The 26,335-nt window shown below is 42.0% G+C and overlaps 1 protein-coding gene across 1 annotated transcript in view; it reads left to right on the top strand.

Annotated features, from left to right (window-relative positions):
• Window positions 1-5,248: 5,248 nt before the first annotated feature.
• Window positions 5,249-26,335, top strand: part of ampd1 — a 55,559-nt gene continuing 34,472 nt past the window's right edge. The window contains exons 1-4 of the mRNA XM_048611844.1: window positions 5,249-5,341; window positions 8,650-8,824; window positions 13,609-13,774; window positions 21,495-21,677. Of these exons, the coding sequence (XP_048467801.1) occupies window positions 5,320-5,341; window positions 8,650-8,824; window positions 13,609-13,774; window positions 21,495-21,677 (546 nt within the window). The 5' untranslated portion in view covers window positions 5,249-5,319. The remainder of the gene's footprint in view (window positions 5,342-8,649; window positions 8,825-13,608; window positions 13,775-21,494; window positions 21,678-26,335) is intronic.

Here is a 26,335-nt window from a genome sequence, read left to right as displayed (position 1 = left end):
TCACTGAAGGTTATGCTGTGGACTACGAAGGCCCATTTTGAGAGTACCTCTATTGTAGAGTAAGCATGGGTCAAAGTGGGGGAAGCTGCAGGAAAGTGTAGACTCTGTCTCATAGAAACAGTGCTGAAAGAGGTTCAATACCCTCATGAGAGCAGGAATCATAAGTATGGAGATTCCAACCCCTTCGGTCTGACTTCGCCAGCATTCTCCTACACTCAGACCAACATACGTTGCAGTTCCATTCATTCTCCTCTCTCCAGGAATCTCCTCACATCCCTATTGGAACAGTCTTCAGTGACTCCAGCTGTCATGCTATTGCCATCTCATTCCCTCTCAGGCGCCATCCATAAGCCTGCTTTGCTCATCCTTTCATTGTAGCCTATTTCTCACATTCAGAGCTCTGTATTTTCTTGCCTTGCAGGGGACAGAGAGCGCACAGTTCCAGGTGGGGCCAGGAACCATGTGAGACCCTCCAGGAATAGACACCATGGCTTCATTAGAAATGTTAAAATACATGGCTACTGGAGATAGAGAGATGAACATCATCAAGACACATAGTAGCAAATGAGAGATCACAGAGCCACATGGCATATAACATAGACTCATCTTAATGCACTGTCACCTATTTCTGAAATTTATTTCCGGCCGCCATTGCCTACATTGATTGAAAGAATTTTTAAAAAAAGATGGATTCATGATGGGGGTGAACGTGTTGTTCCAAGCTCTGATGCTGAGCCTTAGAGATTATCAATTAAGAAAGCTATTCAGGAGCTCTGGAGACAATGTGTGGTGTTCATGAGAGCCTTATAGATGGAGACTTGGCAGGGGAGATGTTGGGTTAGTCGTAATGTCATTTAGCTAATAACACAGAAGGCCAGACTTATGCTCTAGGGGATTGGGATCAAATCCCAATGCAGCAATAGCTGGTGGAATTTAAATTGAAGGAGTAAATCTAGGATATAAAAACTACTCTTAGCAATGGCGGCCATGGCAACTATCATTGATTGTGCTGAAAACCCATCTGGTTGACTAACATCCTAGAAAGAAGGAAATCTGCCATTCTAAACCAGGTTGACCAACCAGATCCACGCTGAAGGAGTTGACACTACCATCCTCTGAAATGGCCCAAGCAAACTGTGGTCAGGTGGCCAGCACAGAAATGGCTGGTTAAGAGTGATGACCAAGCATGCTGGGAATTTTGGTCAAGCTTGTTTAAAGTCTGACCTCGGTTAAACTGAAGCCAGGGCATGTTGTAAGGCGGGACCTGCAGTTTCCTGTATTGACCAAATAAGGCAGTGTTCACAGTAGTTGGCTAGACATTATTCACCATATTACCTTATATGGAGCTTGGAATGTGGCTGTTTATGACTTGGGATAAACATCTGGGAGTTGTTACCCAGTAAACTGCATTGGCTGGGATTGAACATTGTGATCAGGGTTTGGTCAATCCATTGGCTGAGTGCCATAGAAGTTTCTAGAGCGATGAGCACACTTTAGGATAAAAGGTACCAGCACAAGAGGTTTTGCAGGAGTGAGCCCTCGAGATCAACATTTGAGAAGCACGTATCCCGAAGTTATCTTCGGAGAAGTCAAAGAATCTTGAGGCGAGATCGACACCGAGAGTGAAATGCCACTCAAATTGGGTGGTGTTCACTTTAAGCCAAATTTATGGAGTTAAAGTTAGAGTTAGGGTTAAATGAGGGTTACGTTAAAGAAAGGTAAAGTGTCTTTCTTTAAATGGATTGAGTTAAAGTTGAAGTTAATTTAGATAAAATAAGAGGGAAATGTTGCAAAGAATGTATATCTTACATTGAGTATTGGTATCTAAAGAGTTAAATAAAGAAGGGTTTGTTTAATTAAAGTCTGAGGCAACTCCCTGTCTTTAGTCTGTCACACAGGGGAAGAACACTTGGGAGAAAGTTGAGTACTCCTTTTGGGTAACAAAACCACTTATTTCAAGGGCAATGAGGAACAGGCAGCAAATGACATTCACACCAGTGACACCCACTATCTGTGGAGGAATAAAGAATCAATCAAGGCCCTGCACAGCAATATAAAGGATTGGAGTAGTCTATCTCCACACGGGTGAAGCAGAAAGCACTCAGAGAGTTCACTACTGAAATAGCAACACCAATCCTTACCCCTTCCAGGTCTCAGTCTGAGCCACATTGGCTGCCTTCTCCCCCCTTGGTTGATTCTATCCTGGAAACATGCAGTGAGGCAGTTCTTGGAGTTTTCAGACCTCACAGGTTCCTAAACCGAAGCCACGTTCTTCAGCAGCACCTCGGCAATCAGAGCAAAGGGACGAGCAGACTGCCTACAGCTCAGAAACTGGGGTGGTACTAACTCCGAGTAAAAGGGGGAGAAAAACTTTCAGTGGGGAAATCACTAGGTTGTTTAAACAATCTGTCAAAATCATGAAAAGTGCTCGAGAACCATAAACGATATTTTGAGTCTCCTTTGTCAGCCATCTCCATTGTTGCCTCTGGCCTTTCAAGTGAGTAGCAGCCTTGAGTTAAATGATACAGTAGGAGGTGAAGGCAAACAGTGGGTGTCATTAACAGAGGGGGAATGCTATGGGTTGGGGCAGGAGTGTTGTGTTGGTGGGTCAGTGTGTCCATCATTAGTTCGTTACATACTGCCAAAGCTCAGGTGATCATGTGAGCTGTCTCTGGCTATTTCTGGCAGCTAGTTGTGAGGCTTGTAGGGATCCTGACAGTGTCCAGCTCTTCTTCCCCTTCATCCCAGAGGAGGTACTGCCGTTTTCACCTCTTTCCTCCTGCAGCTCCACTCCTCTCCGCTGTGCCATGTGGCACACGGCCATTACCATTCTACAGAGTCAGATCAGTGCATATGGCTGTGTGTCCCCAGCTCTGAGCAGACAGCTGAACTGTCTCTTCACCAAGCTGGTCTCTCACTCTATAGCTACTCTTGGGCTCATGCAGATACTGTTATACTTCACCTGTGTTGCAGTGGAAGGAAGTCAGGGAGGCAATGGCCTAGTGGTATTATCACTAGACTGTAAATCTAGAGACCTGGGTAATATTCCTGGGGCCTGGGTTCATAACTCACCATGGCAGGCGGAATTTGAATTCAACTTGATTTAAGAATCTAATAATGGAATCTCTACATTGCGGAAGCAGGCCATTTGACCCAACAAGTCCACACCAACCCTCTGAAGTGCATCCCAACAAGGCCCATGCCCCTGTGTGATGACCATGAATCAATTGTTGGGGAAAATCCCATCTGATTCGCTAATATCCTTTAGGAAAGGAAACTGCAGCCTTTATCTGGTCTGGCCTACACATGACTCCAGATCCACAGCAACATTGTTGACTCTTAACTGCCCTCTGGGCAATTAGGGATGGGCATTTAATGCTGGCCTAGTGAGTGATGCCCACATCCCATGAATGAATTTAAAAAAAAAACCATTAGTCCTATCTTGAGTATTTTTTAATTCCCGTTTAAGTGGCACTGAATCTTGCAGTTTCCTGGATATCTTGCACAGACGTATATGACAATATTCTGGTGGTTACGCACCAATTAGCATCAATGGGATGGAATTGCTTAATATGAATGAAATTCAGGGCAATCTAAGGGCTTCTTGATTGCCTTTTTGGTACAATAGTCTATGATTTCCCGGATTATGGGAATTCAGCCATTGCAGAAAATCTCACAGCCCTCTTGTTCTGGCCGAACTCAGCAGTTGGAAAGCAGAATGTAAGTGATGGCCTGGGCAAAGATACTACCAGTCATCTGGAAAAGGTGATATAAAAGCAAAATTCAGTGAATGCTGAAGACCCTAAACCAACACAGACAGTGCTGGAGAAATTCAGCAGGTCTGACAACATCTGTGGACAGAGAAACAGAGTTAACGTTTCAAGTCTAATATTGACTCTTCTGGAGAAGAGTCATTGGACTCAAAACATTAACTCCTTCTCTCTTCACAGATGCAGCCAGACCTGCTGAGTTTCTGTAGCACTTTTTGCTGTTATCTGGAAGATGCAGTTATGAGGAGAAAATTGCGAAATCCTGTAAATGGCACCAGACTACTGGTGGAAAGGATCAGAGGCAAAGAAATTCAGGGATGCGCTGATCTACCTAGCTGCTGAGAGTGTGTTGCCAATTCTATAGTGGTCTACACGATATCTTAATATAGGTCAAGGTGAGATGTGAGGTATAAGCTGCCAAAAGGCCTTCCTAGGCCAACATTGCTAAGTCAGAAAGCCGATCTTCTGTCACCCAGTTGGCAAATGTTTCTCACTTATATAGGGAAGCAGACGTCTTGGTTCACTATTTAAAGGTTTTGCATCTTGCAGGTCATTAATCCTCTTTTGCCCTTTAGTTGTGTTGACCCCAATGAGTTTCAGATAAAACCATCTGCTAGCAGATAAAGCCAGATGGCAGAAATTGAATTTACTTTTCCTTTTTGTACATTTAAATCACTAAACCAACCCCTCCCTCTCCCCCGCTGTCCCAGTGGGAGTTACACAGTATCTCAAAAGGTGAACAGGTCAGGTGTCAGGATCTTGACATTTTTATAGAGTCATAGAGTCATACAGCATGGAAACAGACCCTTCGGTCCAATTTGTCTGTGCTGACCAGGTTTCCTAAACTAAACTAGTCATGTTTGCTGGTGTTTGGCCCATATCCCTCTAAACCTTACCTATCCATGTACCTGTCCAAATGTCTTTTAAATGTTCTAATTGTACTTGTCTCGACCACTTCCTCTGAAGTTCATTCCATACACACATCATCTTCTGTGTGAAAAAGTTACCCCTCGGGTTCCTTTTAAATTTTTCCCCGCTCACTTTGAACCTATTCCCTCTAGTTTTGAACTCCCTTACCCTGGGGGAAAGACCTTGGCTATTCACACTACCTATGCCCCTCATGAATTTATAAACCTCCACAAGCTCTCCTTTGCAGGTTACAAGTTCCCCCCACCCCCCAGAAGTGTCTATCTGCATGTTCACTCAGCTTTATTTGCAATGGTTGAAGCCAAATTCTTTAACCAGCATCAATTTCTATAATATGTGTATGATTGAGAAAATCTAATAAAATAATTTTTAATGCTGAGGACGGTAACCCAGTAACTACACCGCAGTATCTATCACATAGCATTCACACTCAAGGACACTCCTCCAGAAATAGCTACATGTATAAATACTTCCAGCCTTTTATAGGAGAGGAACTGGCGAGATCAAGCAGCAATCGAAAAGCAGGACCAAACACCGTGTAAGACCGTCAGATTGACTTTGAATCTCATCTACTGCTGTGTTCTGCCTCAGACAGAGAAATCTCTGTGAACTACCTACCAAGATGTCGAAAGTCAAAAAGCCAGGTACAAAACATTCACAAGTTCTGTGAGCTAATAAAAACAAAATACTGCGGATGCTAGAAATCTGAAATAAAAGCCGAAAGTGCTAGAGAAACTCAGCAGGTCTGGCAGCATCTGTGCAGAGAGAAAGGGATTAAAGTTTTAAGTCTGGTATGACTCTTTGATCTGCAAAGAATTTACATACTGGACTCGAAACATTAACTTTATTTCTCTCCACTCATGTTGTCAGATCTGCTGAGTGTCTGCAGTACTTTCTGTTTTGTATCTGTGAGCTAGTGCACTACTGAATGATATTAAAAATGTTTGCATTGATCTGAACTAGTTTTCAGGCACATGGAAGGGAGTCTAATCTGTTGCTGTAATTATGTGTGGTCCAAGTCCATATATTGATCAGTTAGGTAGGAGAATTAAAACCAATGCATTCTGATTAAAATGCTTCTGTGGGCAGATTTGATTGGCATTAAGGAATATGACTAACATTTCATGTTATCTCTCAATACTAGTTTGACATCTTCATACACTTTCCCTTCCTTTGGGGAACTGTTGGAAATGTTAGTAGGCTGATTTTCAACTTGTCATTATCACGTCATAAGTATTCTTTCCATGGCCAAGAAACCCAGGAGTAGAGCTTGAATCTGGAGTTTCTTGTGCAGAGACAGGGTTCTACCTACTCAGACATTGTTGCTCAATAATTGATCCCTGTCGGAACAAAAATATATTTATCTTGTACTTTAAAGGATCACCATCTTTTTCCAGCTATGTATTATGTTGAAAAGTGGTTATAACTTCTGCAGAATGTGTTATGAGATAACGCTTCAATTTGGAGACACAGAATATGGCAAAAATATAATTATGCTGACAAAACATTGAGACCTAGAGCATTGAAAAGCACTGGTCATCATACTGAGTAATCCATGTGTGTAAGTATTTGTTCTATAGTCTGTCAGAAAGAATTGGTTTGTTTTTGGATGGGCCAGAGATCTATTGAGTATTAGATCTCAGACATGAAGGGATAAAAGGATGATGTAGTATATTGTTAAGATAGCTTAGTTGGTTAATGTGCCAGCCTCATAAACAGGAGATCCTGGGGTCAAATCCCAAAGGTGCCTGTGCTTTACACCCACCATTCCTCATTTGAACTTCTCTCAAATGCCATATTGTTAGGGGTGGCATGGTGGCTCAGTGGTTAGTGCTGCTGCCTCACAGCACCAGGAACCTGGGTTCAATTCCACCCTTGGGTGACTGTCTGCATGGAGTTTGCACCTTCTCCCTGTGTCTGTGTGGGTTTCCTCCCACAGTCCAAAGATATGCAGGCCATGTGGATTGGTGCTAAATCATCCTTGCCAGCTGTGTTCCTCCAGCTCCACACTATGTTGTCTATAGTAAAAGTTAACTTTTTTGACTCAACTTCAAGCACTAATCATTATGAATTTGTCACAGAAATTCCCTGAACCATCAATTTGTAACCTATCTAAATCTATGCAATGCTGTGCTTTCTGGACTCCATTGAATCTAAAAGTCCTTTCAATTTGTCTGGCCTACATTTTCCAACTCATATGCAGTGACCATGAAGCAAGCAAAAGGCAAGACTTTGGAAAGTCAATTTATATAGGAGCTAGGAACAGCCAGTCAGTCCATTAGGACAGGGTTATAGGGGGATGGGTCTGGATGGGATGCCCTGATGGTCGGTGTGGACTTGTTGGGTCGAAGGGCCTGTTTCCACACTGTAGGGATCCTATAATAAAATCAGCCATGATTTAGTTGAATGGTGGCACTGTCTTAATGGGCATTGGCAGTTCTTACTACCTCTAACTTCTGCTTTATGTGAATTAACAACTAAAGAGAGAGGACAGAAAGGAAGATTCATGTTCATTTTCAGAGTTGTTAGAAATAGTTCATAAGAAACGATTTGTAGGGGAGACCATGGTTATTGTTCCTTTTCAATAAAGTTATGCTTAGCCACTCCAATAGTGGACTTACAGAGGACACTGCAGACCGTTTCAGGGGAGCCAGCAGAAAGAGAGATGTAATTGAACCAGGATTCTTCAGGGAAAGTGTGAGCCTTGAAACTTTCCATGTTAGCTGGCATACCATCATCACTTCACTAGCACTGACAGAGACCAGAACTGGTTAAACACGGAAAACAGCAAATAATCCTAAAGGCTGCCCCAGTAGGTTGATTCACAGTGTCAGGCAGGATTCGTCTTATTTATGAATACTGACATTAGATTTAGGCAAATTATTTTTCACCAATGTTACAAATGATTAGTCTGTTCACTGCCAAGTGCAAAACGAATGGATGATGCTGGGGTCTTTATATCAAAACAGGAATAAAAGCTGAATTCTCCTGTTTCCATCTGCTTTCCAAGCCTGTCTGAATGTGGTTGTATGTTTTCTTTGTCCTAACTTGGAACAGCCCTGTTATTTATAAAGCCTTCCAACACTAGTGCTGATGATGTGGAGGTGCTGGTGTTGGACTGGAGTGGACAAGGTCAGAAATCACACAACACCAGGTTATAGTCCAACAGGTTTATTTGAAAACACAAGCTTTCGGAGCCTCGTTCCTTTTTCAGGCGTTAGTGAGAAAAGTAGTATCAGACACAGCATTTATAAGTAAAAGATCAAAGAGTCACACCACGATGAGGATGTATTAAACAAACCTAAGATGCTGTTAAATCTTCCATCTGTTAGAAGGTTTTAATTGGTTAATATGTACATGGAAATCCCCAAATTCTTTTCAAGTCACTGTCCTGAGAGAGCGAAAGATTTTATCAGTCATACTTAACGTGCATTGTCTGACCAAAAATGTCATCTCTTCTTTACACTGATGAAAGATTTAAAAGCATCTTGGGTTTGTTTAATACATCCTCATCAGTGGTGTGACCCTTTGATCTTTTACTTATAAATGCTGTGCCTGATACTACTTTTCTCACTAACGCCTGAAAAAGGAACGAGGCTCCAAAAGCTTGCGTTCTCAAATAAACCTGTTGGACTATAACCTAGTGTCGTGTGATTTCTAACATTAGAGCTGCCTTATGAAGACAAACTGCTCAAGACCACACAATTGTTTTATGATATCTAGTATATGTTTTTGACTGACAGGTTGTATTCATTCTTAAAATAAATTTTAAAAGCATTACAACTCTATACAAAAAATTTTATTTTCTGTTTAAAAGTTGTTCAATTTGATTCGCGATGGGAATGGTCCTATATCTCTAATTTTTAATGGCGATTCCTTGCTGCTAATAGTTTAATGTTCACCGATTAAATCTTCTTGTCATTTTAAGTAACTACCTGACAATCCTTTACAGAGTTTGATGAAGAAGCACGGATCTTGGCTGAAAAAGTCTTCGCCCATGATGCTAAAAATGAAGATGAAAGAGATGAGATCTCGCCATTCGATATGGCTGACAATTGCCCAATTGGACACCTTGAGATGCAACACCATTTAATTGACAGGAAAGCAAAGGAATCCACAAGCAAAAGGTTACAAAATGCAGAAATGGTGGTCAGAGAATAGAGTTTGTTCTGGAGACCAAAAAACAAAACTTTGGTTTTCCTGATTTAAAGATGTTACTTTGTACTCTGTGGAATCACTTGGACTGGAAGTAGAGAGTGCATTGGGATTTTATGCATGAAGAATTCTACCCAGTCTCCCAGCTGCTAGTCCAGGGTGATATATTAAAACATAGATGCCAACAGGGGAAATAAAATCTGATATGCAATAGGAATTTATTATCAACATTTGAAGCTATTGAATATTCTATCAAGTTCACATGACTATTTAATGTATTTATTTACTTTTTTATGATTCCCAATGGATGAAAGGAGAGACTTTGTTGGAGCATGTTACTGATGATCAGGGCAACTGCAAGAATACCAAGTTACAAATGATGACAACAGTTTATATTACAGGAGAAGAGGATACTGATTAGTTGGCAAATCTGATTAGCTGAGGCATTGCGATAAAGAAACCAATGAGAAACTATAGTCTTCCCGAGTTTCCGGGTAATTCAAAAAAGGTTCAAGACTTGAACATATTCCTTTTGCTTGCAGAGAATGGGTCCTTGCATATGAATTTATGTTTCTTCAAGTAAGAATATATTAGTCACATTGTGAGCTTGGCTGATTATCATCAATTGGTTCTTAATTATAGTTAAGTTATTATAGTTATTAATGCATTTAGATTTGTTTGATAATTTCTGCCCAATCTATGAATCTATTGAGCAATGAGTCAAGCAAACAGCTTCAAACCCTACTATACAGTGCGTATACTAGTGTTATTTTTCACAAGCACTTCACTGCCTTTACGTCCAAAAGGATCAAATAAGCGAGGCTATGGCCTGATGGTATTGTTGCTAGACTATTATTCTAGAAACTCAGCTAATGTTCTGGGGATATGGGTTCAAATCCTGCCACAGCAGATGGTGGAATTTGAATTCAGTAAATAATTTGGAATTAAGGATCTAAAGATGTCCATGAAATCATTGCTGAGCATTGGGAAAAACCCATCTGGTTCATTAATGCCCTTTAGGGTAGGAAACTGCCATCCTTACCTGGCCTACATGAGACTCCAGACCCACAACAATGTGGTTGACTACACACTGGGTGTTTAGGGATGGACAATGAAAACTGGCATGGCTAGAGATTCCCACATCTCATTAATGAATTTTTGAAAAAAGGATATTCTGTCTATCACACAATTGAGAAATGTTATTTATGAATTTCAATGTTGGTATGATGCCAAATATGTAGTCCATTAATGATTAGTTGATTGAATCAAACAGCATGTTTCTTGAGTCATTTGTTAGATGCAGAATGCAGTCCATGCTTGCAAAACCCAAAACAATGTGTCTAGTGTTTGGTGCAATTCTGTGATTGGGCAGTATTTGAATAACAATCCTGAGCATGCTTTTAGTTAAAACAATACCCAATTAAAGGTAATATTTTAAGCCTGTCATGTGGCTTATGTTCATTTACTGGAATCAGCATGCATTCATATGCAGGGACCCTTCCTCTAAATAAAAGAAAAACTTCCAGCCTCAGAGATAGCAGGAACTGCAGATGCTGGAGAATCTGAGATAACAAGGTGCAGAGCTGGATGAACACAGCAGGCCAAGCAGCATCAGAGGAGCAGGAAGGCTGACGTTTCGGGCCTAGGCCTGCTGTGTTCATCCAGCTCTGTACCTTGTTATCTCTTTTCTTCCAGCCTTGTGACTTTTTTGAATTAGCCAAGAGCTTAGGCAAACCCAGGGTCCCACTGCCTCCTACATAACAATGCTTCAGTCAGTCAACAACATGCCAATTACAATCTGTACCATTTTCTCTTGTCATATAAACAACCAAACTTCAAACAATCTTGGCATTCTTGCACTTGTGCTGATGAAGATGAGATGAAAAGCTCCCACTAATGAACAATATTAAAGTTCTGTAAAAGCCAACAACAAATTTCTTAATTAATAGTTTGTTTCTTCATCTTTCTACAGTGGGATTAGATTGAAAAAGTGAAATTGAAACAGCTGGGATGCTAGATGTTTACCTTGCAAGATGGCCCTTGATTTGAATGCTCGTACTCTATGGGTTTATCGATTAAATCTCACCTCCTTCTTTGTTTGCAGCTTAACCTTTTGAGAGTAGGGTGGAGCTGTGAATCACACATCATTAGTAGCCTCCTGTTGTTGGGCTCAATGTGTTTAGAAAGTGAAGGAGAAAGATCTTGCAATCCTTTTTACCTTCTCGGGGTGTCTGAAGTGGTTTCAGAGCCAATGAATATCTTTTAAAAATCAACCGCTGCGGTTCTGAAGACAAAATCGGAAGTAATTTGTGTACACCAGGTAACCCACATGGCAAATGAGATAAATGACCTAAGATAACAAGGTGTGGAGCTGGATGAACACAGCAGGCCAAGCAGCATCAGAGGAGCAGGAAAGCTGATGTTTCGGGCTAGACCCATCTTCAGAAAATTTTGCTGCTTTGCCTGCTATGTTCATCCAGCTCTACACCTTGTTATCTCAGATTCTCCACCATCTGCAGTTCCTACTATCTCTCAGATAAATGACCTGTTTGTTTCAGTGATGTTGGTTGAGGAATGCGTGTGTGCCATTAATTTCACCCCATTTCCCTTCAATAATTTGATCTGTGACTAATACTTGAATAGTAATGTGTTGAGCCATTACACTTCCATTTGATTGTTCAAAAGTAAATTGTTGTGGACCAGACTAGACCTCTCAAAATATATTAAGAAGGTAGCCTAGATCTTAAATTTTTCTTATTTCAAAATAACCAATGGGCCGAGGAGTGGCAGATGGAGTTTAATTTAGATAAAGGTGAGGTGCTGCATTTTGGAAAGGAAAATCACAGCAGGACTAATACACTTAATGGTAAGGTCCTGGGTAGTGTTGCTGAACAAAGGGACCTTGGGGTGCAGGTTCACAGTTCCTTGAAAGTGGAGTCACAGCTGAATAGGATAGTAAAGAAGACGTTTAGTATGCATGTCTCTATTGGTCAGTGCATGGTGTATAGGAGTTGAGAGGTCATGTTGTGGCTGTACAGGACATTGATTAGACTATTATTGGAATACTGCATGCAGTTCTGGTCTCCCTGTTATAGGAAAGATGTTGTGAAACTTGAAAGGGTTCCAAAAAGATTCACAAGGATGTTGCTGGTACTGAAGAGTTTGAGCTGTAGAAAGATGCCGAATATGCTGAGGCCATTTTCCCTGGAGTGTCAGAGACAGAGGGGTGATTATATAGAGGTTCATAAAAATATGAAGGGCATGGATAGGGTGAATAGCCAAGGTCATTTTTTCCCCGGGGTCGGGTACTAGCGGGAATAGGTTTAAGGTGAGAGGGGAAAGATTTAAAAGGGACATAAGGGGCAATTTTGTCACACAGAGGGTAAGCCTGTATGGATTGAGCTGCCAGAAGAAGTGGTGGAGGCTGGTACAATTACAACATTTAAAAGGCATCTGGATGGGTATATGAATAGGAAGGGTTTAGAGAGATATTGGCCAAATGCTGGCAAATAGGACTAGATTAATTTAAGATATCTGGTCAGCATGGATGAGTTGGACTTAACAGTCTATTTCCGTACTGTACAACTCTATCACCCTAAATGCGAGGTGATATGTTCCAGATGAAATTCAATTGGTCAAACTACACATTAGGCAAAACACAATTTATTCAAACAGTTTAGTTAAAATACAACAACAGAAAGAGGAGCTTGGAATAATTTAACTCTGTTGGAAAACTTAACAGAATAATAGATACAATAACTATTACTTATTAACTGTTCCAATATAGTAACATCCCATAAACACACCCCTTGGCAAAAAGGCAGATTCAGAAATCAGATTTTCACACATGCAGCATCTGCAGTAGGAAGAGAAACCCCAGCTTCTAGCTGTAAGTGAGAGAGGGGGAAAAAAAGCTTCTACTTCTTCAAAACTCCAGCAGCTTCTGCTAAATCTAAAAACTAAAAAAAACTAGAAATCCTGGTTTGTGAGAGCTGGCCACTCCCAGCCAGGCTGCTTCTAATGTTCCAAATTTAAGAAAAAGCCCAAGGCCTCTCAAGCTGTTTACTTTACTGAGATAGCAAAAACTGCAGATGCTGGAGTCAGAGATAACACAGTGTGGAGCTGGAGGAACACACCAGGCCAGGCAGCATCAGAGGAGCAGGAAAGCTGATGTTTCAGGTCGGGAGAAGAAGGGTCCCTTCTGCTGTGTTCCTCCAGCTCCAAATTTTGTTATCTGTTTATAATACTGCTAGTTACCCCTTGGTGTTCAATCTCTCCCTTAAAAGAAGCCAGGACAAAATACACCCATTAAAGCCACAACATTGTCACAAACTAAGATTGAAATTGAGATTAAGTTCCAAACAGCTAGTACCTTTCTCAAGATAGCCTTCTTGATTTCTAAGACTACATAGATTATTGTCAGAACATGACTACCAAGTTAAATTCTGTTTTTGCTTGAGACCCATTTTCCAGCAGAGGTGACTGGGCAGAGGCCTACGACCCACTGATGAGAGCAATGAACCTAACTATAATGACCTGCCTGGATCCTCATTGATTTCAGCGCTTAACATTCAGGAATACATGTACCTTAGCTCAATACAATAGCAGGCAGTGAGTGAATGTACTAATTAAGCCATTTCCAGGAAAGGTCTTTTGGTAGAGCAGTTTCTGGTGGCGGTAATGTGTTTCAAAACCAAGTTTCAATCTTTGTTCTAATTAACATTTGTACAACTCTTGGATTGTGTCTTCCTGTTAGGTTGAAAATCATCATGAAAGCAAAGTCAATCACTGTACCAATTCCGGTTCTTGAGGACCCTGCAGTTACACAGCCCAAAGAATCAGCTGATCAGATGGGGCTGCCTTCGTACACAGATGTGCCAGAATTTCAGAGAGTCGTCATTTCTGGAGACTACGCATCAGGGGTAAGGTTAACCCTGCCTCATTGAATGGGGCTTTGACGTATTGTCGTACCCTTGCTATTATAGAGAGGAGAATCTCTGTGACCCAGGATGTAAAATGGGCAGGACTGGGCAATGCAGGGAAGAATGGCTCAGGAAACCTCAGCAAGTTGATGGTAGAGGAAGGATGTTTAAATGCAAGGAGAGAACCAGAGGAATATTAGAGAGAAAAATGTTGAAATTTGCACTGATGAAGTCATACAAATAGGCAGTACTAGATTGGGCAGCGTCTGGTCATCATTTCCATTCACTGGAACTGCTTTGAGTAAAATTCACCATGAAGCTGTCAGACTGTACTAAATTCCCCCGTAACTAGTGCAAAAACTGCGTCATTCATATAAACAAAATCTTCTATACTTTTTCCAATCAACCTGTTGAGTTTTGGTATTGCACACCTCTGGAGTAAGTAGGACTTGAACCCAAGCCTCCTGTCCCAAAGTTACAGATAATTCCCCTTACCCACATCTTCAATGTGCACCCAGTTGTGCCTGTATGTGACTCCAGTCCCACATCGCTCCTAACTGCCCTCTGAAATAGTCTCAGTTAAAAATTACAGATTTTTCTTATTATTGAATTCGAGTTTCACTAGAGTGGAGTTTAAATGCATCACCCAAGGCACTAATGACATTACCACTACACTACCAGATGTTGTCTAATTGCAGCAGCTGAGAGAACTAATACAAAATACTTGGCCTCATTCTCACAAATTTGCTTGTTGAAGATGCATCTTTCCTTAAGAGAATTGGCAGAGGTAACCAATACAGACTCCTTGTGGAATCCATGTCCTGGTTTAACATGGAAGACACCCTCCATTATTGTGAATGGCCCCATCGTTGTTCTAAATACAATATATCAAGAGATACAACAGTGCAAAGCTGTGTATTCTTGAGGTACTATGGGCCATCAACACCAGCAGAAATGTATTCCTTAATAATCTGTAACTTCATTTCCTGGTTTATCCCTTCATCACCAACAAATAAGGTGACCAACCCTAGCATGATGAGGAAATGTAGAAAAGATCGCCAGGAACAGCACCAGATAAAACTGAGAATGAGAGCAGGCAAAGAGAAGCTGGAGGTTAATGTGGTGAAGGACAGAAAATGGTCTCATAGACAGTTTAGTGATAAACTAAAATAAAATGCTGGAAATATTCGGCATCTGTAGAGAGAGAAATGGCATTAGTGTTACATATCTATGACCTTTCATCTGAACAAAACATTAACAACAGAAATTGCTAGAAAAGCACCACAGATCTGGCAGCATTTGTGGAGAGAAATCAGAGTTAATGTTTCGGGTCCAGTGACCCTTCCTCAGAACGGTTGAGAGGAAAGGTCATTCAACTTGAAACATTAACTCTGATTTCTCTCCACAAATGCTACCAGACCTGCTGAGCTTTTTCAGCAACTTCTATTTTGTCTCTGATTTAGTTCTTTCGGTTTTTATTTAGCTAAACCATTAACCAGCCTTCTCAGAGGTAAAGCAATGTATGACAAAAGTAAAGTTTATTTCAGGTTTGACTAGAATTATCTAAAATTTACAGTACAGAAACAAATTATTCAATCTAAATAATTTCTGGTCCTGAATGACATTTCTAGACTTCAGGCGTAGTGTCACGCTCTACTCCATCTCATCCTATCAACATACCCTCTATTCCTTTCTGACCCCAGTACTTGGTTGGCTTTACCTCTCCTGTAACCAGATGATTGCATGTGGTGAACAACTTAACGGACTGGCAAACTTTAATACTGCAGTAACAAAGAGAAAGTTGCTGGAAAAGCTCAGCAGGTCTGGCAGCATCTATGAAGACAAAATCAGAGTTAATGTTTCGGGTCTGGTGACTCTTCCTCAGAACTGCAGTGTTAAACCAGAACATTTACATCTAGAGGCACAAATATTTTGTGAATCAGTTATTCTTTTGCATTTGTTCAGCAGCAGCCTAATCTATCCCTTTGGCAGAGATGTTAAAACTCTCACTAGATTTGGCATATCTTGATCTTTCACAGACATCAATTCCATTCAGAGGGATGTGAAACAGTGGCTAGCAGTTGGGATTTGGATTATCGCCTGCTTAAAGGGAGCTGTGAGTCACTGTGTTAACTCAGCTGCCTGGAAACTTGTTCGGGTCAGAAATCATACGACACTAGGTTTGCAAAGCGATATGGGTTTAATTCCTGCTCTGACTGAGTAGTAGCCTGCCTCCTCAACCTTGTTCCGCGGCTGAGGTGTGATGACGCTCGGGTTAAACTCATCATCAGTTGTCTCTCTCTAATGGGGGGACTGTTTTGCAGGACAGTTACTGACTTTGATAACAGTTGAGCTTTTTATACTGGATTCTTGGGAGAGTCGTGTCTGTTCCATGTGAAGATATCAGCGCGAGTCAGGGTTCACTCTGTAATAGAATCTTGCTAAGGTCTGCCACCTATTTTAAGTCCACAGCTGAAGCAGTTGGCTCTCCTTTATTAGGTGCCTCTGTCAGCTGAGGATGTTTTCATGTCTATGTACTCCTGGATCATGACACTAAATAATGCTTTCTCAACCTGACATTGAACTCACATCCAACCGAGGCATGGTTTTAACAGGTAACAGTTAAAATAATTAACAAAATGCTAACTGATTGATAGAAAACAAGAGCAAATGATGTCAAATCCATTACAATTTAACCAAGCATAATTAGATACCACACATTCTCAGGCATTGCTACATCCTAAAGTCACTTAATCTATGTGCACATTTTAAATATTCATGACCTATTAATAACCATTCATTGCAAAATGCAAAATACTGCAGAGGCTTGCAATGGTGGCATGGTGGCTCAGTGGTTAGCGCTGCTGCCTCATAGTGCCAGGGACACTGGTTCAAGTCCACCCTGTCTGCATGGAGATTGCACATTCTCTCCATATCTGTGTGGGTTTGCTCCCGGTGCTCTGGTTTTCCCACGCAGTCCAAAGATGTGCAGTCTATGTGGATTAGTCATGGGAAATGCAGGGTTATGGAGATTGGGTGCGATGCTCTTCAGAGGTTTGGTGGGGACTGAATGGCCTGCTTCCACACTGTATAGATTCTATGATGATCTGAAATAAGAACAGGAAAAAGCTCATTGGGTCAGGCAGCATCTGTGGAAAGAAACAGTTAATATCTCAGGCTAATGAATGTTTGATGACTGATGAGCCCTGATGAAAGGCTATTAATGTGAAATGGTAGCTGTTTCTCTCCATCAATACTGCCTGACCTACAGAGTTTCTTTTGATTATCTTTTTTATTGCTCTTAATCCATCAAAATTGTGATGTACTAAAGATAATGAATGATCAAATACATATCATTCTAAATAATGTAATGAGGAATTTAGCAGGGTAATTGAATGATCAAACAATTTGAGTTAAGCAGCTTTAAAAATAATCTACTCAGAAATTGAATTTTCTTTTTATGTATTTGAGTTTTAGAACATTCAGGAAGGAAGCAGTCTGGTTTGTCTGATATCCTCACACACAGTTGTTCCAGTTTAGGGAACAGTGGGGAAATGCTGGAAGAATTATCCAGGTGATTATCAGTCTGTTGAACCATATCATAAACATTCCTTTCTTGGTCAGTAAGTTTCTGAGTGGGGATTGAACCCACTTCAGGCTCAGAGAAAGAGGTACTACTGACTGATCAGTAAAGACTCAAAAACACAGCAGTATTTCTCTTTTACAATTAGCAACAAGGATTTTTTAAAATTTACTCATGTGATATGGGCTTTACTGGTGGCACCAGCATTTATTGCCCCATCCTTATTTGCACTTGAGAAGGTGGCAGTGTGCTGCCTTCTTGAACCACTTCCTGTAGATAGACCCACAAAGCCCTCATGGAGGGAATTCCAGGATTTTGACCCAGCGACACTGAAGGAATGGCGATATATTTCCAAGTTAGGATGGTGAGTGGCTTGGAAGGGAACTTGCTGGGGGTGGTGTTCCATTTCTCTGGTGACTTGTCCTGGTCATGAAATGGTCATGGGTTTGGAAGATGCTATCTAAGGACCTTTAGTGAATTTCTGCAGGGCATCTTGTACATGGTACATGCTGCTGCTACTAAACATCGGTGGTGGAGGGAGGGAATGTTTGTGGAGCCTGTCAAATTTCTTGTATGTTGTTGGAGCTGCACCCATCCAGGGAATCGAGCATTATTCCATCATATTCCTGACTTGTGGCTTATCAATGGTGAATGGTCTTTGGGAGGCAAGTTACTCTGACCTGCCTTTGCAGGGACAGTACTTATATGACTGGTCCAGTGAATGTCAAGGGGTGGTTAGATTCTCTATAATTGGAAACGGTCATTGCCTGGCATCTGTGTATCACAAATGTTACTTGCCACTTGTCAGACCAAGGTATTTGACCAGGTCTTGCTGCATTTGGACATAGACTGCTTCAGTGTTGGAGCCATAAATAGTGCTGAATATTGTGCAATCGTTGGTGAACATCCCCACTTCTGAACATATGATGGGAGGAAGGTCATTGATGAAGCAGCTGAAGACGGTTGGATCTAGTGAGAGTGTAGCATCAAGAAGCCCTGGCAAAACAGGAGTCATCGGGAATGAAGGGGAAAGCTCACAGCTGGTTGGAGTCATACCTGACAGATAGGGAGATGGTTGTGGTTGTTGGAGGTCAGTCATCTCAGCTCCAGGACATCTCTGCAGGAGTTCCTCAGGACAGTGTCCTAGGACCAACCATCTTCAACTGCTTCATCAATGACCTTCCCTCCATCATAAGGACACAAGTGGGGATGTTCGCCAATGATAGCATAATGTTCAGCACCATTCGTGACTACCCAGATACTGAAGCAGTCCGTGTTCAATACAAGATCTGGATAATATCCAGGCTTGGGATGACAAGTACCAAGTAACATTTGTGCCCCACAAGTGCCAGGCAATGACCATCTCAAATAAGAGAAGATTTAACCACCACACATTTGACTTTCAATTGTGTTACCATCATTCAATACCCTATTATTAATTTCTTGGGGGTTACCGTTGACCAGAAACTCATTTATAAATGCAGTCACTACAAGAGCAGGTCAGAGGCAGGGAATACTGTAACGAGTAACTCACCTCCTGACTCGCCAAAGCCTGTCCACCATCGACAAGGCACAATTCAGCAGTGTGATGGAAAACTCCCCACTTGCCTGGATGAGTGCAGCTTCAACAACACTCAAGAAGCTTGACACCGCCCAGGACAAAGCAGCCCGCTTGATTGGCATTACATCTACAAGTATTCACTCCCTCCACTACCAACACTCAGTAGTTGCAATGTGTACTATCTACAAGATGCACTACAGAAATTCACCAAAAATCCTTAGACAGCACCTTCCAAACACACGACCACTTCCATCTACATGGAATAGGGCAACAGATACAAGGGAGCGCCACCACCTGCAAGTTCTCCTCCAAACCACTCACCATCCTGACTCGGAAATGTATCACTGTCCTTCACTGTGACTGGGTCACAATCCTGGAATTCCCTCCCTAAGGGCAATGTGGGCCTACCTACAGCACATGGACTGCAGCGGTTCAAGGAGGCAGCTCACCACCACCTTCCCAAGGGCAACTAGGGACAGGCAATAAATGCTGACCAGTCCGAGATGCCCACTTCCCTGAGTGAATAAATGAAAACACCTGACTTCAGCCGAGTCTAAAGGGAATAAAAAGTTAAACTAATTTAAATGATTGAATTTACTAATCAATGAAAGTTACAATGATCCAGGTAGTGCCATAAACATAATATAATTGAAGTAGCCAGAGCGGATAATGATAGCATCCGAAGCAACCCAAATAAATACAAAGAAACTTTGGTGAATACACGCATAATCATGATGCAATACCAGTGTCAATTGGCTGATACCTCATAGACTAGGAATATACAGTATAGAATGTGGTTGTTCAGCATATCATGCCTGTTCTGAGGAAGGGTCACCGGACCCGAAACGTTAACTCTGTTTTCTCCTCCACAGATGCTGCCAGACCTGCTGAGCTTTTCCAGCAACTTTGTTTTTGTTCCTGATTTACAGCATCTTTTGGTTTTTATGCCTGTTCCAACTATTTGAAAGAGCTGTCATTAGAACCTTCCTCTACAGGTATTATAGAATCTGACAGTGCAGATGGAGGCCATTTAGCCATCAAGCCTATACTAACCCACCACACAGCATCCACCCCATCCACATTTGCCGTGGCCAAAGCCACTACAGGGAATTTAGCACGGCCAATCCACCTAACCTGCACATCTTTGGACTGTGAGAGGAAACCGGAGCACCCGGAGGGAACCCATGCAGGGAGAACATACAAACTCAACACAGACAGTCACTCGAGGCTGGAATCGAACCTGGATCACTGGCACTTTGAGGCTGCAGTGCTAACCACTGAGCCACCATGCCATCCTAAAATATCTTCTTTATCAATTATTTATCCAATTCCTTTTGAAATTTACTCCTGAAGCTGCTTTCACCAACTTTTCAGGCAGTGCATTGAAGATCATAATAACTCAGCAGTTGAAAAACTGTCATTTTCTTTTTCGTTCACTCACCAGTTAACTGAAACTTTTGTTTGATTCCTGCTGCATTGACAAGAGTTGCTCCCCTCTCATAATTTTGAAAAATCACCATCAAATCTCCCGTTACCCTTCTGTCCTTGATGGGGAGCAATCTCCTCTTTAGTCTTTCAGGTGGCGTATGGCATGCTTGCCTTTATTGGTCGGGGAATTGAGTACAAGAGTCAGGATGTCATGTTGCAGCTTTATAAGACTTTAGTTAGGCCACACTTAGGGTATTGTGTCCAGTTCTGATCACCATATTACAGGAAGGATGTGGAGGCTTTGGAGAGGGGATGAGCTATAAGCAGAGGCTAGAAAAACTCGGGTTGTTTTCTCTGGAACAGCAGAGGCTGAAGGGAGACTTGATAGAAGTCTATAAAATTATAGGATGCATAGATAGGTTTGTCAATCAGAATCTTTTTCCTAAGAGTTGAAATGTCTAATACTAGGGGGTATGCATTTAAAGTGAGGGGGGGAAGTTCAAAAGAGATGCAATGGGCAAGTTTTTACACAGAGAGTGGTAGGAGTCTGGAACGTGCTGCCAGGCGTTGGTGGTGGAGACAGTCATGATAGGGGTGTTTAAGGGGCTTTTATATAAGCTCATGAATATGCAAGGAATGGAGGGATATGGACCAGGGGCAGGCAGAAATGACTAGTTTAATTTGGTGTCTTGTTCAACACAGCATCGTGGGCCGAAGGGCCCGTTCCTGTGCTGTACTGTTCCATGTTCTAAAACTGAAGTGCTCCCCCACAATCCCAGTACATCCCAGCAACTCGCACTTACATCTGCTTCAAGGGTTTTGAGATGTTTGGGTGACTTATTGCAGCCAGTTACTCCCAGCCTTGAAGGTGATAACTCATCTTGAGACTTGTCCACTTGTACAGCCAATGTCTTTGATCCCTGCTAAATGAAAACCACAAGAACTGCACACGCTGTAAATTAGAAACAAAAACAGAAATTGCTGGAAGATCGCTGCAGTTCTGGCGGCATCTGTGGAGAGAAATCAGAGTTAAGTTTCTGGTCGGGTGATCCTTCCCCAATTCAGGGTATAAAACAATCGGAGAAGTTTAGGAACTGTGGGACACTCCGAACCCATTGTGAGTTTGATTATTTACCGTTTATGAACAGGTAACCGTGGAAGATTTTGAACTTGCCTGCAAGGGCCTGTATCAAGCTTTGACCATTCGGGAGAAATACATGCGGCTATCATTTCAACGATTCTGCAGGACCACTGCACGCTTCCTGCGGAACATGGAAAATGAGCAATGGAAAGAGGAGAATGAAGTGCACCCAAGTAAGGACAAGAACATGGTGGGAAAGATTGTCAGCACATCTCACTCACTCAGACTGGTTGTCCTATTTCAGAGTCTGATCCAACCATTTTCATTGTATCTCTCTGACAAAGTCAAATGTTGCACTGGTCTCAGATCACACAAATAGATCTATTTGCTTTCATAGAAACATAGAAAATAAGAGCAGGAGTAGGCCATTCAGCCCTTTGAGCCTGCACCACCATTCAATATGATCATGGTTGATCATGCAATCTCAGTATCCCATTCCCACTTTCTCTTCACACCCGTTCATTCCTTTAGCTGCAAGGGCCACGTCCAGCTGCCTGTTGAATATATCTAATGAACTGGCCCCAACAGCTTCCTATAGGAGAGAATTCCACCGGTTCACAGCTCTCTGAGTGAAGGAATTCTTCCTCATCTCAGTCCTGATTGGCTTACTCCTTATTCTTAGACTGTGACCCCTAGTTCTGGACTTCCCCAACATCGGGAACATTCTTCCTGCATCTAGCCTGTCCAGCCCCATCAGGATTTTATATGTTTCTTTGAGACTCCCACCCTCATTCTTCTAAATTCTGGTCAGTTCAAGCCCAGTCTATCCAGTCTTTCTTCATATGTCAGCCCTGCCATCCTGGGAATCAGTCTGGTGAACCTTTGCTGGACTCCCTCAATAGCAAGAATGTCCTTCCTCAGACTAGGAGACCAAAATTGCACACAGCCTCACCAATGCCCTGTACAACTTCAGTAAGATATCCCTACTCCTTGCGCTCTAATCCTCTTGCTATGAAGGCCAGCATGCCATTGGCTTTCCTCAGTGCCTTCTGCATGCCAACCTTCAGCAACTGTTCCAGCATGACACCCATTGATACTATCAGTAATGGTTCACTACATTCTTAAACTACAAAACCTGATTGAATGGCAGCACAAAGCAGTGAGAGAGAGTATGAGATTATCAAGAAACAGTGATTGGGTGTCAGCATAAGCTTCCAAATTGGAAGGTAAGGATGGTTGAGGAAGATGAGGGATTGTTTTACACACTTTTGACAATCTGGAAAGAACTGGCTTATTTAGATAGCCTTCTGCAAATAGAAAGGAATGGTTTATTGAATGTTCATTATAAATTGGTGCTTTTTATGTAAGTTAAGTCAGTTATAGGGCCATTACTGCATAAACTGGGGATATTTGGTCCACATAGTCAGTGTCAGCTTTCTGCAGATTAATTCAGCCAGTCTGACTCTTGCCCCCTCATTCCCATCCCAATATCCCGGTAAGTTTCTTTCCCATGTATCTGTCCAATTATCTTTTGCAATAGTTGACCATCTCTGATTCAACCACCCACATGGGCAGCAAGTTCTAATTCATTTCCACATCCTTGGAATTATTCTGGTAAATCTCGTCCTTGCCCCCTCACATCCTACCTAAAATGTGGTGAACAGAACTGGATGCAATGCTCAGATTGAGGCCTAACCAGAGCTTTATAAAGATTGAGCAGATCTTCCCTTTATTTGCACTCATTATGTCTATTTATGAAGTACAGGATATTTTGCTAAAAAAAGTTTTGATATGCCCTGCCATCTTAAAAGATCTATGGAAATGAACAGCCAAGTGTCTGGAACAAAAACAGTTGCTGGAAAAGCTCAGCAGGTCTGGCAGCATTTGTGGAGGAGAAAACAGAGTTAACGTTTCGGGTCTGATGTCCCTTCCTTAGAACCCGTTCTGAGGAAGGGTCACCGGACCCGAAACGTTAACTCTGTTTACTCCTCCACAGATGCTGCCAGACCTGCTGAGCTTTTCCAGCAACTTTGTTTTTCAGCCAAGTATCTGGGATCATTTGCACACTTTAGAAGTGCTTTAGTAACTCTTGAGAAAATCTTTAGTTTAGATAGCCTTTCTCTAACACTTCTGCCAAAATGTGTCACCTCACACTGCTCTGTATTAAATTCAGTCTGCCGCTTGCCTGCCTAGTCTGGTAACCTATCCGTATGTGAGGATCATTAACAGTACCAAATATAACTGGCAGGCTAGAGTAAAGCCAACAACTGGGAGCGTGGAGTTCAATTAAGAAAGGATTTACTTCAGTGAAACTAATGAAAATGTATTATGTCGTAGCTGGAATTCTACAGGGAGCTGTATATCAACGATTCTCTAGCGATGAGCCATGTCTTCTTGCTTTGCTATGATGGTTCTGTCCATTATACTTCCTTCCATGTATTGATGCCTTCACTAAATTATGAACCTCGATTGTACACTTCATTGAACTCTTTTCCAACAATTAGATCAGCCATGAACTTATTGGAAGGCAGAGCAAGTTATGAGGCCAAATGGCCTGTTCCTTTTGTAAATTGTATGTTCATATGTTTGTTCATGTAGAAATGTTCTTTAATCTCTCTTATTCACATGGTGATCTAATTCACTGCCTTTCTCTTATCTCAAATCAAACTGTTGCCTTTGTTTGTAACTGTGGTGGCTGCTATTAATTGACATTTATTTAACGGGATTGGAAATGCAGTGCCTGTGTATCAGGGCACTTGCAGGAATGTGTGTGTTCCTACTGAATTCTGTTATATCATAGTTCTTCAGCTGAAATTGTTTGTAGGTAGAACATACCCGTATACCATCGGTCTTTCAGATTATCCAATGTCAATGTCCTTTCATCTCTGCTTTTACTGTCATATGGCTTTCACTCAATAAAAGGGTTAACTAGGCAACAAGAACAAAGAACAAAGAACATTACAGCGTAGGAACAGGCCATTCGGCCCTCCAAACCTGTGACGCACTTTGCCCTTCACTTACAGGATTCGTATCCCTCTATTCCCTTCCAATTCATGTATTCGTCCAGGTGCTTCTTGAAAGCTGATATTGTGTCTGCTTCCACCACCCATTCTGGCAGCGTGTTCCAGGCACTCACCACTCTTTGTGTGAAAAACTTGCCTCGCACATCTCTTTTAAACTTAGTCCCCCCACCGCGCACCTTGAACCTGTGTCCCCTGGTAATTGACCCCTCCACCCTGGGAGAAAGCCTCATACTTTCCACTCTATCCAGGCCATTCACAATCATATAAACTTCCTATCAGGTCAGTCCTCAAACTCCTGTGTTCCAGTGGAAGTAAGCCCAGTCTATCCAACTTTTTCTCATAGCTAAAATCCTCCGTAGCATCCTGGTAAACCATTTCTGTACCGTCTCCAAAGCATCCACATCCTTCTGGTAGTGACCAGAACTGTATGCAATAACTGATTAAATGTGGAAAGTAATAGAGGGAATTAAGCTAGATTCTTGGACATTTCTATATTAGGATTGGAGCTTAGGGCAGGAGGTCATATCTAGGAATCTAGCAATTGGAAAAGAATTTAGCAGAAGGGCAAAGCCAAGGCTGTCTCTGTATTGACTGCTATGGAAATACTTGTTCTGGGCATGACTTAAAATGTTACTCATCAAATCACTGGTCTTTCTTCAACCCAGCTCGCTGTCTTTCTCAATCAGTTTTTCCCACGTTACATATAAGTCAATGCTGATTAACCATCTTCTCCATATCCATTCACATGAACCATTTTCTGTTTAGAAGCTGATTTATAACCAGATACAAACCCTCCCCATTTATCTGGACTGGCAATGGAACCAATACAGGCTGGTATGCCTGTCATTTTGTGATGGGTTCTTCCTCGCCCATAAAATCCCTATATTGTGGTAGCAGGCCATTCAGCCCATTGAGTCTACACTGAAGAGAATCTCACCCTGACCCACCCACCTACCCAGTCCCTGTAACCCTGCATTTCCCATGGCTAATCCATCCAGCCTGCACATCTTTGGACAGTGGGAGAATGTGCTAACTCCACACAGACAATCACCCGAGGGTAGAACCAACCTGAATCCCTGGTATTGTGAGGCAGCGGTGCTAACCACTGGGCTACCATGTCACCCTGTTGTGCCTGCCACGCAGTGTGTTTTAAACCTTCAATCCAGCAAAGAAACTACGAGTCGACTCTTAATGGTAATAAGAAATTATCTTTATCTACTTCACCACAATACTATCATAACAAAATACACTGCAAACTAACAATTAACACTACAAATCTAATTAACTATCTTATACTTTAACTTAACTTTGAATGATCATATACCACCTCACTAGATCTTGGCCTTGATTCGCATGGCGATGATCATTTGATCCTTCTTCTCCCGGTGATCCCAGGGTCGTCTCCTCTTCATAGTTGCTGGTCTCGAGTTATCGTTCCCGAGGGTGGTGTTACAACGATTCTTATACCTGGAAGCTTTTGCATCCTTTTGGGAGGGTTTTTGATTCCTTCCAATGGATCGATCAGGGCTCGATCACCCTGACCGATCAGACCCAATCAGGCGTTGATGTGTTGATGGTGGGGTGGTCCTTGGGCCTCCATTCCTGAAGGTGTTGGGGGAATGTAGGACAGGCAGCTTTTCCCGAAAATGGGTGTGAGGTACTACTTTGTTCTGGAAAACAACTCAATGTCTCCTATTGTCCCAGGGATGGGCTGGGTCAATTGTATATTGTGCTGTCTGCAGCTGCATCCTGTCTGGATCTGTAGCTTCAGAGATAGCAGGAACTGCCGATGCTGGAGAATCTGAGATAACAAGGTGTAGAGCTGGATGAACACAGCAGGCCAAGCAGCATCAGAGGAACAGGAAGGCTGACGTTTCGGGCCTAG

Source organism: Rhincodon typus, chromosome 25, assembly GCF_021869965.1.
Source record: "Rhincodon typus isolate 14 chromosome 25, sRhiTyp1.1, whole genome shotgun sequence".
NCBI lineage: Eukaryota > Metazoa > Chordata > Chondrichthyes > Orectolobiformes > Rhincodontidae > Rhincodon > Rhincodon typus.
The sequence above is the reverse complement of the archived record's forward strand: the minus strand, read 5'-3'. Positions and strand labels throughout refer to the sequence as shown.